Source organism: Bacillus rossius, chromosome 1 (assembly GCF_032445375.1).
Source record: "Bacillus rossius redtenbacheri isolate Brsri chromosome 1, Brsri_v3, whole genome shotgun sequence".
In the NCBI taxonomy this organism is placed as follows: Eukaryota; Metazoa; Arthropoda; class Insecta; order Phasmatodea; family Bacillidae; genus Bacillus; species Bacillus rossius.
The window spans coordinates 164,890,522-164,911,559 of record NC_086330.1 but is presented as its reverse complement, the minus strand read 5'-3'; the positions used below and the strand labels follow the sequence as shown (position 1 = coordinate 164,911,559).

The 21,038-nt window shown below is 37.0% G+C and overlaps 1 protein-coding gene across 1 annotated transcript in view; it reads left to right on the top strand.

The window, feature by feature from the left end:
- LOC134538821 (LIM homeobox transcription factor 1-alpha-like) overlaps positions 1–21,038 on the top strand; it is a 189,568-nt gene that overhangs the window by 82,797 nt on the left and 85,733 nt on the right. The window contains exon 4 of the mRNA XM_063380378.1: positions 7,609–7,821. Within this exon, the coding sequence (XP_063236448.1) occupies positions 7,609–7,821 (213 nt within the window). The remainder of the gene's footprint in view (positions 1–7,608; positions 7,822–21,038) is intronic.

Below are 21,038 nucleotides of genomic sequence, written 5' to 3'. Positions count from 1 at the left end.
GATGGACATCAAGGACAAAGTCAAATTTCAAGGACAAAGTAAAATTTCTAGGTCAAGGTCAAATTTCAAGGTCAAGGTCAAATTTCAAAGTCAAGGTCAAAGTTCAAGGTCAAATTTCAAGGTCAAGGTCAAATTTCAAGGTCAAGGTCAAAGTTCAAGGTCAAAGTTCAAGGTCAAGGTAAAATTTCAAGGTCAAGGTCAAGGTCAAAGTTCAAGGTCAAGGTCAAATTTCAAGGTCAAGGTCAAAGTTCAAGGTCAAGGTCAAAGGTGTGGTGACCAGATAATTATACTACATGATATCGGCACACTATAGCAGACGAAAACAAGATGGTGGTCTCCAGTGGATGAAGACAAGATGGCGGACATGATGTCATACTACCTGACGATATATATATGCTTTGAAAAAAAAGTGGAGGGAGTCAGTATGCCTGCAGCCACCGCGGGGGAAGGATCGGTCGCCATTTTTATTTTTTTGCACTCGTCGGGTTTGAAACGTGGACTCCGAGCTCCGTGTTGTAAATGTTTGTTTTTTAAATATTTTATTTAAAATTTTATTATCTAATTTTTTTATAATTTTTAAATTTTTTTTCATTAAAATCGGATAATAAATTTAAAGATGTCGGCCGTAATGGAAATTGAAACGATGACGTCATAATTCAAAATGGCGGATAACACAATGCCGGAATGTTCGAGAAAACGAAATGACGTCATCCAAGATGGTGGATTCAAGATGGCCGTCGGGGTCAAGGTCCAAGGTCAAGGTCACATCCTGATAGAGGCTTAACTGAGGCTTGAGTTAAGGATGCTTAAGCCTCTATCAGGACATTTCTAGCCGGTGGGATTTTTTAGGAATAAAACGGGAAATTTTTTCTTAAAACGGGAAATTTTGAGTCATTTTGAGTCAATTTTGAGGAATTTTGAGGAATTTTTGCCGCCGTGACGTCACAAATCCAAGGTGGCGGAGCCGGCTCTCGGCTCCACGCGCCAGCGCCAGATCTAGTACCGGCTATTGTATACTACTATGTTATTTAAATAGAAAAATTTGGTTATCTTGAGGTCTGTAGCGAGCGCGAAATTTGTCGTGATGATATCATAGGAATGTCAAACGTGTTAGTTTGAAAGGAAATATATCACAATTAATACATAAATGTGAATGCGTCTAGCTTTCAAAATAATTAATTTACGGTGTTGTTTCGCGCTTTTTTAATTGAATGGTTTGTGGAATTATAATACCGCAGGTCTACTGTTAGAAATTTTTCCTTAAGTTTACGAAGAATGCTTGTTACAAATTTTCCAGGGATCTTCGAAAATTTACTATCTTCGTACATTTACGGATGTCGAGTTTACCTTAAAAATGAATGAACACTAATTATCTTATTTTAGCAACAAATAACAAAGGAAAATAGAAAAGTTCTAGTCTAAAGCAAAAACTTAATTATTATTTCTTTCACATGCATATCAATCTTGTTTACAAAGTCAGAACTCAGAAATTGGAATACGGCGTAATTTCTACGAAGATTCAGTTATTTGAGATTACGAACTATTCGTTAATTTGAGGTGATATCTTCTTTAAAAATTCCGTGAATTTACTGTTCTTTCTAACAGCGTAGACACAAAATCAACTAGTAGCACTCACGCAAAAACTAGCTTTTGCAGATTTTAATATTTCTTGTAAAAAATATTTAAAAAAAACTGGGTGGGGCTGTGTCCCAAGACACGTCAGCGAGTAGCTCTTAATGCTATCTCCACTCGGTGTGTCCCCTGGCTGAGGCACAGCAGCGGCAGAGATGCTCGCTGAGTCGAGACGCTACAGAGAGTCTGCTCGCTCGGCGCCGAACACCGGGGTCCCTGTGTGTGGCCATAGCCTTCTCTTGCATGTGCTGAGGCTGTACTATGGTACCTTAGTACTTTTTACAGGCTTGTTTTAAATTTCTACATATAATAATTGCCAAAAATACACTATTTTTGGCTTCAATCTAACGATATTTATAAACCCAACACACAATCACATGAATCACAGCGCTACCACATCTGAGTCGTGAGCTGCACTGAGTAGAAAGGAGCGAGAGCGCCGGTTGTGACCAATCTGCGCGGTTCCTCTTCCCCGCCAACCCGCCCGCCCGCGTCACGAACTCAAGGTCGTATCAGCGAGCTGACTATATACCTTAAAAAATAACCCCTTACTTACGTCTCTAACACTAATAGTTAGGGAATTATAAAGACAAGATATAGACCTTTTCTTTACGGTACAAATTTATGTTCAGGTACCTACCCGTATGTTTCGGGTTGACCTCAAAACGTTTCACTTCAAAAATTTTTTTATACAAAAATCAATAATAGTATTATTCGCGTCGCTTGGATCGCGTCGCACCTGTCGCGCCATTGTGAATCCAGCCCGGCGCGTCTCGCGCGGGAACTAATCGCCCTGAGGCGGCGTGTCGCGCGACGCGAATGAGTCGCCGTCACGCAGCCAGCTAAGGGCGGAGGTTTTGGGAAGCCGACATGTGGCGCGGCTCGGTTAGGTATTCGCCTCGCCCGAGACATTGTGTAATGTTGCGCGCTTCTTTTCTTTTTTCCCCTGTGCCCATCAGACTTGCAAATAACGTGTTCCCCGTGGATATCAATCCCTGCGAATAATTGGTAACAATAAAGATATGTAAATCTGAAATAATATTCGGGCAAACATGCGGTAATACACTGTAATTTAACTAAAAAAAGCTACTTCTGCAATAAATTTAATATTCTAATAAAAATATATGAACAAAACCATTGACGTTATTCATTTTAACATGCTTACTTAATTATACACGATGAGTCAATTCGACCGACATACTTCGGCTGTATATTCGTTACCAAAAAATACGACAGTTGATCTGAAGTGCTTCCCAAAATTGTCGTACGCCTTTGAAGTTGCAGCTGAAGAACATTTTTATTGTAATTTAGATAGAAAATATTTAGGATATAAAAATGAACGGTTGGGTAAAGTTTGATAAAACACCATTGCAAAGTATTTTGATGTCGTGTTTTTTTTTTTGAAATATTATTTTGTGTAGCAACACGTCAAAAATATATGAAATATAAATGCCACCCAAAATTATTTTAATAAAATTAATTCACCACAGTGATATAATCTGAGGTTCTATTAGAACATCGTTAAAAAAACCTTATCCAGGCGTTCTGTTCCATTTTTTTACTCTGTCCAATATTTGCAGTAAAAAGAACGCTGTTCAGCCTCCACTTAAAACACCCATAGCAACCTTGGAAATCACCTTAGATCATAAACCGTGTATGTGACGAATATTTTCGTGATAAACCTCCGGCTGGATTTTGTTGGTAAAATATTAATTCACCCAATGCTTTGTCCTTGAGTGACATTTTAAATGTAATGGATTTAATCTTTGACCAATCACTATATCGATGTATCCATTAAGAGTATATTTATCCCTACTCCAGAAAAAAATTTTGCTCTGTTTCCTTATGTGTAGAGACCTGCAAAATTCGCGGTTTCGATGGCCTTCAGGATAGACTGCACACACTCCTGTACACTCGGGAAAATAACGCAAGTTCATTGGCGCTGACTTGTAAGTCGTCTCAGCTGGTTTGTCTGTGATTCGATCCTTCTTTGGTTGAGGGTTTATAACTGGTTGAGATTCGTCCAGATGAACAGTAAGCCAATAACAAAATTATCTAAGAGGTATATGTGTTTTAATTCTAGCATATCACCGAATGAATCCGCGAATTTTGCAGGTCTCTACTTATGTGTAACAGACTCTGGCACGTGTCTGCGTGTCCAATGACCTAGTTACCAAAGTACCGTAAATCACATCAATCAATGTATGTAAATATTTTGCCCAGTGCTAAGGAAAGAAATTATAAATCTGTGGGAATATAAAAAAGAATAGAATATATATATTTTTAAATCAACGTCATATCACTATTGGTTGATAACTCATAACAAATTTGTGTAAAATGTTACTTTAAATCTAATGGTAAGCTGACCGGTTGCCAACTACAAAATAGATATTATAACTTTGTTTAACACACGACTGTGGTAATTTTTTCATAAAGGAAATACGTTCTTAGAGATATTTCTGATTATGTTTCACAAAAATTAGAGCATAAATTTATATTTTTTATTTATGTTTCATTCAATGATATTTTTTTCAAACAATGGAAAAGAGAATCGAATATTCAACAAATTGACTTTATTTTGTTGTATCATACTCACTATGTACGTTTTTACTACTGGAAAGCTAATTAGAGAACGGTTTACAAGAAACTATTGGAGGTACTGGGACAACACAAAGCATAAATGTCCAGGTAAGAATCCGAGCCCAAAATCACTGCGAACACTGTTTTGTAGTAAGACAGTTGTTTTCATGTAAATGTACAAATTTACAAACATATGTAATTTTACATGAATATTACTGTTCCATTTACAAAAACAGTGATTGGCCATTGTCACTTATGCGTCAGGCTCATTTAAAGAGGGTCGTGGGTTTGACCCCTTTATCCTGACATGTCTCATATTCATGAGCGAAGAGTTCATGTCGATTGTAGCGCCCCTCGCATGAAATCCTCTGTGCATAACAATTTTAAACTATCTAACACTTTAGACTTATTAAAATATTTTGGCTTTTGAGTTTGAACCGCGTCGTAGTGGTAGGTTGTTCCGACGTTTCGCTCTGCATTGCTGTAGGTATCTTCAGTGTTGCTAATTCAACTGAGAGTTTAGACAGAGTTTTCCCGGAATCAACGTCAAGTGAAGAACAGTTGATAGTCCAATAAATTACGTTTCTTGAATCACAAAACAAAAATTATGTAAGTGATGTTGTTTAAGAGTTATAGGTATTTTTTTTAAAGCAAAAAGAAAAACGCATTGAATCAAATTATTTTTTAATTAAACTTCAATTTTTTTTTGTTCAGAATTAATGAATAACACTAATATTGAAAATAATTCAAAATAAAAGCAAACTAATAGCTATATATTTCGACGACTTATGTGACAAAGAATTTTAATCGGGTAATTTACTACGCTTATTTCGTAAGTTATTTGCTTAGTCGAGCAAACTTATAAAATAATTTGCTAAGTTAGCAAGTAGGTAGGCCTACCTAGAGCCAATGGGAAACCCTCAACGAAAGGAGTATCGATTCCCAAACAATCCAGTTCAGACTGAGCAGCCAGTGAACAGGTGGCCATTATACCCGATCGTATTGATAGCTTTGAGTCTATCCTATACGTAGGGATAGGAAAAATTCGCGGGTCCCACAACCTGAAGCAGATGGACTTTTCAGTCATTTTCATGTTGCTCATTTAACTATTTTTGTGTGTGATTCTTAGGGCCATGTATTTTCGCTAAATGATTTCGAGACCAACTAACTTGGTAGCATTTTATGTTGTTTTTTTTTATGGTGGTCTGCTGTCAGCACACCCATCACAGTCATCTAATGCGGCAGCAAACACGTTCTGAATAGGAAAGTTGCTTCTCTTGCAGACGGACGTCCATTATAAGGGAACAAGTTATAGCGCAGGCATAACTTATTGCAGTCTAATGAGCGATCAGTTTTTTTTGGTGAAAAATACATGGCCATAGTGATTCTATTTTACTTACGTTGGGTGTTTTACACTGTCTCTGAGTCCCTCCCGTGAACTGAGTCCAATCGCCGATGCAGGCCAAAGGTTATAATTATTTTAATATGAATCCCTCGTCAAATAAAACTGCGAGTTTATCAGGTGTCTACTGATTAAGGCGTCACTTTTTGACCCAGTGTTTTGTTTTTCCGGCTGGTGAGAGATACACACGTGTTCAATTCCCGGCTGGGCAAAATGTTCTTCCTGGGTTTCGGGACCGGGTGTCACGTCGTCCGTACTGCGGAAGGTGACGGGATTCCATTGCAGTATCACGTCGCATTAACCCCAGTTCCCAGTCACGCCGTGGCCGTGTCCCCGAAGCAATCACTGGAGATCCCACCCAGTCCCTGAGTTGGTCACTCAGTCATGGTCACTGATTGATAAAGGCGGTCATTCATCACGAGAAAATGTAAATGTTTGATAGGTTTTAAAACACCCCCCCCCCCTATTTAAAACATGTTCTTTCTTATTATGTCTTATAGGCTCTTATTGGTGAACGAAGCTTAATTCATATCCAGCAATACACAACATTCGTAATTCGCCTTAAAACATCTATGCCATATATAAAAATTATCTAACAATTATACTATTTTGGTAAAAAATAAATTCGGTGTCATCAAATACCTACGAAATTCACGTGGTTTTCTTGTGCTTTCACAAACCTGCACGTGGTTCAGCTAGTGTAGTTCAATTATTGGTAGCAAGTGAAAAACATTTGCAGTTTCATTGACCTCAATAGTAAGACTCCACGATCCTCTGCATACTTGGGCGAACTTCGCCTGTTCATTGGCTACTGATTTGTGAGTCGTCTCAACTGGGTAACTTTTGATTCGACACTTCTTTGATTAAGAGACTCTAATTTACCCAGAGTCCTCCAGGTTAACAGTTATCCAAAAGTAGAATCGGCAAAAAGTTTTAACAGTTTGAATTTTAACATACCTATTACGGGATGAATCCGTGAATTTGTTGCCTCTATTTATTGGCTTTGTTAAATACTACCTCCAGTCTTGGTTACCAACGATTTGGTCATGTGTTTCATTAAGTGCTTGTTTTTGACTTTAAATATTGTTACGAACGCAGATAGATCATCTACGCGCGCTTGCTTTGGAACTGGCTAGCGGCCCCACACGGCCACTGACGTTACACGCTGTGTCCCGTGCCGTCCTCTGACGTAAGGAATGCCACGCGTGCCTGGCCGGATTACAAGGGTTTTCGTTACCCCCTCTCCCCCTCTGCACCTCGCGCATCGTCAAACCTCGGGCTATTATCACCTTTAGCGACAAAGAAATCTCGAGTGGAATGGCGCGAATAAAAACCGCCTTTATCGATGTTTCGAGCGTCGGGTCTGGTCTTCCTTAATTTCTTGTTTTTGTTCATTATTTGAAAATAAATTCCTTTTTTAACCATCGTAAAATGCTTAAATTTTGTTATAAATTTTAAATTTTATTTAATAGTTTGGAGAAACTTAACGGCCAGTATTTAAGTCATTCCTAGGATGAAATAAGAGAAGTTAATAGTGTTGTAAACATTTTTAAATTAATCACTTGTGTGCAGTCATTTACACGTAATAGTTATTATTTGGATAACATTTATTTTTGAATAAAAAAGTGGAATTCCCAAAATTCCGGAAAACACAGATTTTAGGATTGTTGAAAACCCAATATCTTATGGATTTATGAAAGATTTACAAAACTAAACTAATAAACGATAAATTATACATACAATTTATAAATTTAAAACTATATACACGTTTACAGGCTGTTTGTTCATGGTAGGATTTTTATAAAAATTATACTTTGGTTTAAAAAAAAAATAATTATTAAACATATAAACAATTTTAAACAATCAACGGAATTTATATTATGAATTAATTAAAAAAACTAACAAAACTAGTAAATAATGTAACTCACATAACTGAGGACACTACCCCCGCACCGCGGAATGACGAGTGAGACGAGTGACGCGTGTGCCCGCAGGCTGGATGCCGGCATGTCCGGGGAGATGCTGCCGCAGGCGGGCTCGGCGCCGTGCGGGGTCTGCCTCCGCCCCATCCGCGACCGCTACGTCATGCGCGTGGCCAACGCCTCGTACCACGAGCGCTGCCTGCGCTGCTTCGCGTGCGGCGGCCGCCTGGCGCACACCTGCTTCGCGCGAGACTCCAAGCTCTACTGCCGCCTCGACTACGACAGGTATACACCTCTAGTTTATACTCCTAGTTGGCCTGACCCACACCTGCTTCGCGCGAGACTCCAAGCTCTACTGCCGCCTCGACTACGACAGGTATACACCTCTAGTTTATACTCCTAGTTGGCCTGACCCACACCTGATTTGCACGCTACTCCAAGCTATACTGCCGCCTCGACTAAAAAGGTATCAACTCTCTTTTCTTCTCTTAGTTAGGCTGGGGCATACCTGCTTCGCGTGCCACTCCAAGTTCTACTGTCAGCTCGACTACAACAGGTATCTGCTCGCTATTATTTTCTTAGTGACCCAAACTCTTCTTTTAGAAGCACTTGGGCAATACAATTGATTGTAAGGAGTTTGAACCGCATTCTAAGATACTTTAAATATGATAATATGTTGCAATTTAATGTAGTAGACTGAAATAATAACAAATCATATATCTGTTAAAATGTTTGTTGAATAATATTAAAATACACTAGCATTCTGTTTATATGTAGTTATCGTAGCGCGGAGAAAAGTCTTATAGCGTGAAATTAGGACATTTGGGAATTTCAGCATATTTTGTATAAGGGGAGGGTTATTTACGCATTGAAGGTTTTTTTTATTTTGTATGAATTTTTGCATGTAATCTTTTAACAGATTTGATCCACGATTTTCCGATGATGTCCATGGTGACGGCAGTCGTATTGTAAATGATTCTTTCTTAATATTTTGGCCACGGCTATTTTATTGTTGATACTGTATTCTTCTCCTGGCAACGAATATCCCTATCGCATTGCTTACGCCTTATTCGTTTCCTGTCGACGACTTCAGCATTGTTTATGTCTCATTTACTTTCGGGTCAGATTACAGTTTTTCTGTTATTATTATAGGTTCTTTAAATGATTTATGCAATGGGGAATTTTAAGTTAATGTAGTTTTTTGGACATACACCATTACAGTTTTGCACTGTTTTTCATGGAAAAATTACGAAAGTAAAACATAAATAAATAAATTTATGAAGATAAAAATTTCTCAGAAAACAAGACTGAATCCGACATCAGCTTATTCAGTCTTTTTTCTATTAATTTTTTATATTTATACATACATATTTTTCGGAACTTTTTCATGACAAACAGTATTAAACTGCAATAGCGAATGTCCAAAAAACTACATTAAATGTAATTATTATCTTTGTCAACATACCGACACGGTATTATTGATTAAATAAATGCTAATTGGAAGGCCCTTGACAACTGTTGAATATAACATTGCCTTTTTTTGATTTATTTATTCCTGTTAATCTTAAATATCACCAATTTTTTGTTTCATTAGTTTTTTTTTTCGTTTTAGGCGTGGCAGTGCTGTACAATGAAAATTGCGAAAGTGTTTTGCTTTTAGACTGCCGTAGCGAATCTTGGGTGCATCAACTAGTTATACATAAATTTTATTTCTCATACTTTCCTATTCATAGGGACTCTTTTTTTAGGGAAAAATATCTGATCGCCTTTTAGTCTGCAACAAATTTATGCGCTAGCGATTGTTCCCTTGTAATTGGCGGTCGTCTGCAAGAGAAGCCATTGCCTTATTTGGCCGGGCCAGTCAGGACGCGTTTTCTTCCGCATTAAATTGCCGTGTTCGTGTTCTGACAGTAGATATGATGTCTTCTGAGAGAAACGAAACCAATTATGAAAAACAGACGATGCTACAGTGTCGTAACACACAGCTAATAGTAACGAAATAATGTCGCGAAAAATTTCATGCGACTATATATTATCAATAGTTTCGAATATTTATAAATACAAAGAACAAATCTTCATTTAAACGTTTCTCTCAATAATTTAATGAGCAGTAACGTCACTGTGCCCACAGTCCACAATAATGTAGGTTATTTACGTCAGAGGTCTATTTTATTTGTGTACAGTTATTGATCAAATGTGAGTGCAGAGGATGTGGGAAATTGATCAGCTTTGGGGGTGATACCAACTATTCCATTTTCTTATGGAGCGAGGTGTAGCAGTTTTAGTACATTGAAATTGCATTGCGGCAGAAATCTGGTTCGAATCCCTGTAGGTCATTCTAATTTAGGTTTTTGACGTGTAACATCTTGGCTCTAGTTATAAGGCATTTGATGGGTGTAATTTCTTGAACGGAAATGTGTAACAACCATAGTGCTGCAATCTGTGGTGGATGGCGCTAACCTAAGTTCATAAAATATAAAGGAAACCTTCATAGTATTAACTGTTTATTAATTTTTAACAAGATGAGCAGTATTTTAATAAAATACCTTGACGAAAATCATGTACAACCCCGAGGTTTAATATTTTATAAGTCAATAATGTTCGCAGGCTTTCACGGCCATATTCTGAAGTAGCTTGGCTTCTGGGTTGTAGCCGCATCCTTGGCTAATAATTCACCGACGTTTTGGTCGACATTGCAGTCGCCATCATCAGGGAGCAGTTACATACTGAGGTTCTTACAAGTTATCCTGCCTTTATATACTTTCGCCTGCGGGGAAGGTGCTTCCTGATTGGCTGCAGCTGTGGGCCAATCAGAGTCTTCCTTTCTTCTGGTTGGCTGGGCTGTTTTGCCAATCAGGGGCGATCTGTCTGATGTTGGATGTGGAGCAATGTTTTGAGAATTTCTAAAGAGTGGGGTCCATATTTTGGTTAATTTGTAGCCATCTTATCTATTAATGTTTGCTGGGTGTTTTAATATTTCTACTGATTCTCAAATGTATCTTTTCTTGTATTGTTGGATGTTGGATATGGTGTGGAATTGGTCGAAATCAATGCTGTGTCTGGTTTCCATGGAGTGTTCTGCTATAGCTGATCGTGGGTTTTCATGTTTGTGGTCACTGACGTGTTCTTCAAGTCTTGTGATTATTCGTCTGTTTAGTTTGTCCGATATATATTTATATATATATATATCTTGCCACAGGAACATGGAATCTTGTAGACACCGGCTAGGTTTTCGGCAGGAGTTTTGTCTTTCACCGATGTCAGAGACCCCTCAATCTTGTTTATGGATTTGAGAACTGTATGAATTTCATGCTTCCTAAGAATTCTTGTCACTTGGTCAGAAATTCCTTTGACATAAGGAATTAAGGCTTTATTAGGGAGGTGTTATTTCTTTTGTTGTTAATGTGGTTTCATGGCTTTCATTCTTTTCTTATGTGAATTAAAAGGGATAAATATTTTTTAAATATCTAATGTTTGTTACATTCACAATAAATAAGGATCAACATTGAAATAGCTTGAACATTGAAAGAGCAAGGCAGAGCAAGTAATACAATAAGTTGTATTTATTGGCGAAAAACAAATATTAATATAACTTTTTTGTAAGCAGATATCTAAACCAACCAATTATTGTCAATATTAAGATTGCCCAAATATTTATAATGCGTATAAAACACCTCGAAGGTGAACATGGTTTCAAATACATACATCATCACCACCCAAACAATTACAAAGAAACCTCTCGTTACTGCGGGTCAAAACCAGCCCAACACTCACCTTAAATATTCTGCAGGCCGCCCTGTCCCGGGCTCGCTCCGCTAGTCGTCTCTTCGTAGCAACAAGCCGCTGACCAGCGCTCTCCTGTCCCAACAGCACTCTAGCCGGACTTCGTTGACAAGCTCCAAGACAGGAACACCAAGTTTCCGCAACGACAGCGACTCCGCGATGCAAAAGACCGGCCACAGCCCTCTTCATCAACTGCCAGCATGTCCGCCCCTGTCACCATCATTCCAGTTCATTTCAACAAGTATTCTGTCGTAGACCCATCCCATTCGTACAAAAATACCAGAGAAACACAATAGCTGCCTGAAAGTCTGAAGTCAATTGCTGAGAAAAAATGTCACAGTCGGTTCTACATATACACTGCCATAGCAAGCCTGCCTCAACCAACCACCTATTATTGTTTATCGTCACGCTCTCACACACATAAGCTCTTGGCATAGCCCTCATTATTTCTGATCTATAACTCCTACTAGCCCAGCGAGTAAAATTTAACACGCTGACGGTGAGAATTTTACGATCTCTGGTGCTACGGGGCCACCTCTCACAGGGCTCAAAACTGCCGAACAACTTTTCACCAAAAACCTTGCCCAAGGAGTCCCCAACTTGTGGCGCGAGTTGACACTTCAAGTCACTGACGAGTATCTTCTTGACTCTGTCACTGTCCAATGCACAATACTCCGGGATCCCTCGTCAACGACTGGGCTAACTCCGAATCCAGAGTTGAAGCTTCTCTTACCAGTCACAGAGACTAAGTCCAATTCCGATGATCGGTGCGCTGTGGGGCATGGTGATGTTCTTCGGGTGGTCTGGCAGGGCGGCGGCAGGACGATGTTCTTGGAGGAGTGCTTCTCGCTCTCCTTCACTCCCTCTCTCGGCCTGCTGTGCCTAGGTCGGGTCTATACATACTCCTCTGGTGCACTTCCCCTTCGTTCCCGAACGAACCAGAATGTGGAAGTTTCTCTACTTCCACGGGGAAGATAGGAGGGGCGGATAGTCATGTGACCAGTCACGAGGTCACCCCACCACTGCACTGCCTCAGCCGAAGCGCACGAAACATGATGCGAAGCCTTGCAAGGATGACAGGCTACCCACAACAAGCAGATGTTTGATGGGCGTAAGATCATCCAGGCACAACAAAGTCCAGTCCAAGGAAAAAAAATTCCATCGTGGGAAGAATAGCAATCACAGCACGTGAACTGTTCTAAATTTTACCAAGGAGAGCTAAAAATCTGCTTTAAGAGGTAGTCAAGTGGAATGGGGGTAGTTATTTCTAAAATAAATGTAGCCAGGAAAAAGTGTAGGCTTAACAGTAATTTTAGTTTATTTGTATCATAATGTGTGAAACTTTTAATAGAGGATTGAAAAATTATCCTTAAAGGGGCGGAAAAGAGATTGGGGAAGTTTTTTGATATAATATTTATTCCAATTAAGTTATTTTGATGAAAATCAGATGTAGACAGCATTTTCCTCCTCTTTTGAACGTCAAGTGTGCAAGATGTTACCAATTTGTACCAGTGCTGTAGTAGGAAAGATAGACGGGGGTGTTTTTCCTAAATATAATATAGATAATTTGATGTAGGTAGATTTTTAATTAAATGTAGAAGTTTTATTTTCTATAAACTTGATAATTGATTTTGCAAACTTTTATCAAGAAGTACCATAATGTTTTAGAGATAGTAAGGGGAAATTTCGAAAACTCGTGGAGAAAAGGGAATAGGATAATTTCTTTAATAGGACATAGACGGTTATCTTTCTCTTAATTTTAATGGCAAGTGTGCAAAATTTCTTAAATAGATAATATCCTGTTTTAAGGGATGGGAAAGGGTGACGGGGTGGTTTCTGAAACCTCATGTGGACAGAAAAATAGGTTTGGCTATTTTAAAATGAGATAATGCAGTGAACATCCTCTTTTTTATACCAATATTTGCGCTTTATTTCATTGATATATACGAACATTATGATTTAAGGGATGAAAAAGGGGTTTGGGGGTGGTCTTTCAAAATCTCATGTCTGCAGTGACCTTTTAATTTTTTTCTAAAATATATGTTGTATCTCTAGGTAGGCAGGACCGCTATTGTGGACTGTATTTTGGCTCATGAGCCACAAGAGGTTTAACATGCTGAGTTGAACGGTATGTACTCCCGTTAGGGCTGAACCACCACAGACACGAGCTCCCAAGAACCATAGGGAATTGGATTTACCATTTCATAGTAAGTTGAAGGTGTTTGGTGTGGTAGACTCATAGGAAACCTCCTTCCTTAGAGTATCACAAGACGCTTAACCAAGTCTGTCACATCTCAGACAACCCAGAGAGCATGTGATCTGGCCGATGTGCATCCAACTTCTTCTACCAACTGCCAGTGCGAGTCCACGCCAAGCGAACCTGGGCCCCGTTTTCACAAGGGTTGTCCCGCACTACTGCCTAGATGTTTCCTGCACTTGCGGGCGTATACGGTTTGTTAGCCCGTAAACTAGTGCGGTAACTGCCCCAGTACGAGACACAGGGGATGCCTGAGAAACTGGTCCTGTAGGGCAAGCCCCTCGGATAACCACACCAACTCCGGTGACCCAGAGCTTACAGCCTTCTTTCAAGCCCGGTTGTGTGCCTTTACCAACATGGCATTAGTTCTTAAAGTGAACCAAGGCCTTTGGACAGTGGTCTTGAAAAAAATTGTGTTTTCAATAAATAACCGAGGAAGATATGACTTCGCAATAGAATGAAGACGTACGTAGCTAACGACGGGAACGCGAAACTTTGTACAATCGCATTCGAGACAACCATAAAGTCGGCCCTTCACCAAACTTTTACCTTTCTCCCTATGCCCGCCCTCACCAACCCTAAGCAGCATGGCATATTGGTAGCTCTGGCTGTAGTTTGGGGAGGGGGTACGTATGTTCTCCCCCAAGTGCAACCTTCACTCCCTCCTCTACACCCGTCACCTGTGACGGCAGGGTGGACTGTCAAAAGGAGGGGATGGAAGAGGGTCAAGTCGTCACACGTGATGCCACAAAAGAGGCTTGGAGGGGAGGATACCCCAACCCCACAACTGTCGCGTATACCCCTCTCACCCCCTGGCCGTTCAACCCTTCCTCACACCCTGTGACACCGAAAATTCAGAAACTTTCCTTTCTCGCACGAAATGGATGGTACATCTCCCCAGCTGTAGTTAGTGCGAACTATTTTTAAAAATAACCTGCCACAGGGTGGCATAAATAGTAAATTTAAAATCAAAACAAGGTAAATTAATAATTGTATTAGATTGACAAAAAATTAAAAATATTAATTTCAGCAAATATCCAGTAAACCAGTTGCAAACATTGGCTCACGCAAAAATATATTGTGTGCATGCTTATGAACGCGTGTTATAAGTTATACTTCTTTTTAATTTAAGATACTGAACTAATTTTAAATTTATTGTTATAAAAATTAATTAAATAAATTATCCGTATTAAATATTTATACAATCATATGTATTAAATTTGGTCTTTTAAATTTGATTTGTGAACGGAATTAAAGTTTAGTAAATAATGAAAGTCAATAAATATGCTGAAAATTTATTCTAATTTATTAATTTTAATTATTTACTAAAAATTATGTATAAATTTATAATTTAAATGCAAATAAATTTTACATACGGGAACATATCCTCACTTAAATAAATAAATTTGAAAATGCACTTGAAAAAGTTTATAAACACAATTAAAAGCATTAATATTCACATAAAATAAAGTTTTTTAAATTATAAGGACCAGTATTCAATATCAATCACTAAATTTCTGAACGCGACTCAAACGTAGTTCCGCACCCGCTACTAGAATTTGCTACCAGAGCAGCTGCGTCGACTATCGAAACATTTCATTTACAGAGCAACATAAACTATATAATGAAACGTCTCTGATTAAAACGAAAAAGATTTGAAAAAATACTAAACCCCAGCATAGACCTAATTTATTACAAGAAATTTTATTAAAATACAACCCAATTAAAAAGTTAATACTCTATAGTTTTCGCAAACGTTAGATGACTATAAATGATTAAGTACTAGACGTAGTGGTACTACTATAAAGTTTTATTTTCTTTTACTTTTGCGAATTCATGGAAATTCATTTACTAACAAACATAATTAATTTAATATTACTTTAAGTAAAAATAGAGGATAGGCCTATAAGCCTACCGAGTATGAAATAATCAATCCAATGGATTGAACATGTATTAAATCATGTAGCAATATTATAACCAAATAAAATGTATTCATATATTTGCTTAAAATACATTTGGTATAATCCAGTTATCTGTAATTTAAAAAAATTCAATAAGTCCACTAATGAGTTCCGAACCACGGACTTGTAGCTTAATAATCACGCATATAACCACTACATTACGAACCGTGACTGAAAATTGAAAGAAAAATATGTATATAATCAGTATCCTTAGGAATTTATAACCAAAAATTACTCTTTACTATAAATATTTTAGTTTACCAAATATTTTATAAGGGTAGTTTCACTATCATAAAGTTTCATTTGGCATACCAATACGTTTATGATTCCCTTATTGTTTTATGAAAGTGACTATTGATGGGTTTATGTTCATACACGTGGGTCCACCATCTTCCTGTGAACATTTGGTTGCATAGTGCGCGCGCATCGTAAAAATTCACTCTAATAATTTTTCCGTAAGGCGCCTAAAGAAGTTTAACTTAAAGACAAAAAGATTGGATATTTAAATGCATGTGGCCTGCGGGCCACATTTCGTTGTTACCGGCCTACAATTAATGTCACGGAGACAACACGAAGAACGGAAAAACAAAAGATTAATACACAAATACACACAGAAAACCAAGCCAAAATCAGCCACTGTCAAACGTTAAATGCATAGAAAGCACAGTTAAGGAAGGAGTTGAAACAATATCTCTGTACAGATGAAACTGATAAGGACGAGACATTTGTAACAAGGACTGTAAATAAAGACAAACAACAACCATGGAAAACACAGCGACAAACTGAGGAACCCAACGATATTCAAAACAGATAACTTGGATAGCACAATTAAAATAAAGCGACGTACACGCAAACCCGGCTATACAGTTAAATATTCTTGCAGCACGATGACAACTACACAGACGATTAAAGTAGGATTCTTAAGGCTGTTGGATGGTCGGGCGCTGGCATCTTGCCAGTATAGGAAAATCAATGTTAACTAAATTACATTTTATGTAGACACTAAATAAGATAAAAAGGTGAAATAAAAACCAAAATGCAGATAATGCAGGTATACACTTGCGTTAATACCCACTTTTTTAATAACATTTTCACATAGTTTTTAAATGACTTGTTCATTTTTCAATACTCTATTGTAAACAGGCTGCCCGTTTTATATATAAAATGAATATTAAGGCATATTCTGCAAATTATTTAGATCAAAAAAGTTTCAGACCGCATTTCTCTATCTGTAATAGGAAAGCTATAATATTATATTTGTTGTATTGAAATAATTTGGCAGGGGCAAATATCTCAGATGAGCGATGGCTAGCTGTGTGAGGGGGGTAGGAAGGGATGCAAGCTGCCAGGTAGCTGCCTTGGTGCCTGGAGGGGGGTGGTACTAATCCCTTCCTGGAGCTGTTTACAGTTTGTAGGTCGTGACTCACCACCGCATCGAAACTCTGGTATATTTCCCCCCCTTCGTTCTTGACAAGTTGACTTGACTCAATTTGAATCCTAGACCCTAAAACAGATTTTGCGAACTGGTATACCATATCACCTCAGTGTGCGCCGCCACCAAATTATAAGTGTATATTACCATGTTACTGACGATGCAAATAAAATTATGTAATTTACTATGTGTGCAATTTGTGTGACACTGATTATAAACCAGTTATAATGAATAGCCAAAGTTATTACAACTTCAGCATAACATTCGTTAACTGCTTCATTTACACATCGCGGACTTAAAATGGATTGAAAACATGTATCATTAATAATATACCATATGGTAAACAAAATGTTAAATATCTGAAAACCAATTATATAGTCATAGCTTTTAACTAGGGACCGATAAAGTAGGATATTTTTTCCAAACTTAAACATAGTAAGTAGAATTCATTAAAATACCTCTATCGAATTCGTATACTTATTTAGAAATGAAATATTTATTATATTTAGCAGATTAAGTGTGATTACGCGTGCAATCTCGGCGAGTGAGCGTACATACAAATAAAAAAATTGCTTACAAACCATTAGTACATTGGGCCTGCGTGTTATCTGACAACATATACATAACTGTTATTGTAGGGTCAGTGAGAAAACTATTTTGCAATGTTTGAATGATTTCACCTTAATTGCGCAAAGCAAGTATTGTTGGTAAATCAGCCAGAAAACTACGTAATTATTTATTACGCTGAGTTGCGTTCATATTTAAAAAAAAAGGAGGAAAAAAGTATACCAATACGGAATTAAACGTTAAACGTATATGTTTCATTGCTCCAGTTGTCTGTATATTGTAAATATATATATTTATATATATATATATAAATATACGATAACTTACATTGCTGTAAATATTTTGCAGCATTGCGAAGAGTGTAGAATTATAGTGTACAGTAAAATGTAGGACCGGGACCATATGTGCGTCGCATCGTTCTTTATTTCGGCAATATAAGTTTACGCTACTGAATACACACATGCCTACATTATATACATACATTAGCATAGTATATCTGAGGACATAGAACAAGTTATAGTTATATAATTTATATGCGAGTTGTTATATTTGAATTAATGTTGCATTTACTTCACGAAACTAATCACAAACATTATTATTATTAAAATAAGTGAATATCTAATCAGACAAAAGTTATTAAACTATACAAATAATACGTTCTTTGAATGTTTGATGCAATGGGGAATCTTGATTCAGTGAAGTCTTTTGGACAGACGCCATACAAATAATAAAACAACTCACTTAAACTTTAATTTAAATTTCTTAATCTAAAAATAATAGTGCTTACCCAATTTATAGTAGGCCAATATATAGATGAAATTATTATATTTGAATTCTTTTGGTTAATCACAATTAACAGCCATTATTCTAATAAATTGCAAGTCCCGTGTATGTTTCAGTGGCACTCATAACACAATTCATCTTCATATTAAAAATATGGATTATTTTACAGGTTTACTGATCCACGAAGTCAGAATAAGTAGAGAATTTTGGTTGAGTAAAATGCTTCCAAAACTTCAGAAATTTTACAAGGAGTGTCTTCTGCCTGAAATAATAGATTCGCGGAGAGCTCGAGGGCTGAGCATCAAAGATCCGCCTTACATTCAAGATGCAAAGAAGAAACTGCAGCTTGACAAACATAAAACAAGAACAAAAAGTATTTGATGTGATTTGGGAGGTAATGTGTAGCTTATATGCGTGTACTTTATGTACAGATATGTAGGCCTATTGTAGATATTGTAGGTATGTCTGTTTTTGAATGCCTAAAAAAGGTTATCAACTGATAAAGTAACTAATAACGTAATTTAAAAGCCTGCGTGTTTCTCTCTCACACTCCTTTTTACATCGCACATTCTCTGATCAGCTTCTGTAAAAAAAAAAAATTTGTGAAAATCAATTTTCTACATGTTGTTGTGGCTTGTTGCTGAATTAATAATAACCACACACTAACGTAATGACTTCTAAATCACATATAAAATAATAATTTATTTGGTTATATAAATTATAAGTAGATTTCTTCAGGCTTTGCCGACTTCGGAATAACGATTACTAGGTACAAAGATTTGTCTTAGGTCGTGCAAGTGTTTCAGATTATGTCTGTGGTAAGAGAAAGAATTTATGTTTCTTGCAGGAATGAACAGTAATTTTTTTTAACAGAAAAATTAATGAAAAAAATAATTAAAAATTACTTTAGCACACTCTGTAATACGTTGGCATATTTAATTTTGTTTCGAAGGCATAAGAATTTCACCGAAAGGGAAATTTACTAGCGAAGAAATTTCTTGCTCATTATGGTGACCTTCGAAACAGTTTTGAAGTATGCTCGTATAATAAATGTGTGAATCTACAATATCAGTATAAATGAAAATTTAATATAATTACATAATTATACATATATTTATATATTTGTGTAATTATAATCACGATAAAAGGTTAAAATAATATTGCAAAGTTTATATGTATGCTGCATACTGTACACTTTATTCAGCTTGCAAATTATTTTTTTACTCTCCTGAACCATACAATGATAACACAGTTGCCCATATTTTTTTTTAAATGCACCGTGCTATTGCATAATCGCAATTCCGTCCGTATAAAATTTAAGGGCAGCTTATTTCTGAATAAATTATTGTATTAAATATTTAAAACTGTTTTTCACGAGACAAAAAAAAATCCTCACTTAATTAGCGTATTTTCACTAATTTAATACACTCATTATTGGATGAACAGAATTCTCATTCGTCACGTAAAGTTAGAAAACAATGTTTTTCCAAATTCAAATAGCAAATTATAACATGATCAATGCCGTTTTAATAGTAGGATATTGATATGTAGCTCGCTCGTCGTAAGTCTTCAAGAAAGTTAGTGCGTCTCTGCCCATTTGTATCCTTCCCCACGTTCAAGTACACATATACAACAACAAGATGTAACCAAACCAACTACGTTGTCATTAACTTGACTGTGGATTAAAGGAAGGCTTCATTGTTCAATGTCTTCACTTCAAATTCAAATCGAAATTTCGGAAGTTAATTGCCTATAATGTGCAATAAAACGTAGACTTCAACTATTCAAGTATATATATTTGGGGACTAGTTAAGTACTGATATTTACTTTTATTCTTAAACGACACTTATACACGCTTATTATTTACAGTTAGGCTTACGAAAAATATCTGGATGACCAGTTATAAAAAAATATAGTAAATAATATAACATTTACAGCACAGTACGTACGTGCTCATCTAAATTGACGTTTGGTGGGAGTTTGTACGAAGTAGAGTTTGGTTCAGGTACAGAAAATTAAGGATCTTTTAGTCATCTCTGCTAGTGTCAGAAGGATCATTACAGTGCTGAAATACGTTTCGCTGTAGAAGACTCGCCAGCTTGCGGAGGGTGGGGTCATGGGTTCGAGTTTCTCGTGCGACATGCATGAGCGTGGTGGGAGTGTTGATGTCAGGTTGATGTTTGATTACTAAGCCATCCTCATTCCCTCTACAAAGTCAGCCTACGGACTAAACAAATAGGGCAAATGTTTGAATATTTATTTACACAAACGATTATTTCACCAGTAATAACTTATAAAAATCCAGTGGTGGAATATTCACTCACGCTTTACATACCACATGGCAATTTCAGCCTTTGTGGTATATCTGCTTCTGGTTTAGATATTTTTTCAGGCCAATGATGTATAATTCCGCCAAACGTTAACAATAGTATTGCCATGCAGGAAATGCCATGTGACTACCACAAGAAAATGTTTTCAATCGGAAGATGCAAAATACGCATCAAAGTAGATCTAAGCCAGAAGTAGATCTTACAAGAACGTTGTAGTTACATTGCGGCACATATAAACAACTGTAATACCACAGTCGTGCGACATATTTACAATTAAAGTCAAATAAATTCAAAATTATTTTCAATAATTTCTTGTTGTGTATTACACCAAATATTACATAATTATATGTGGTAATTTAGTATTGACATACTTTAATGCCACATTAATT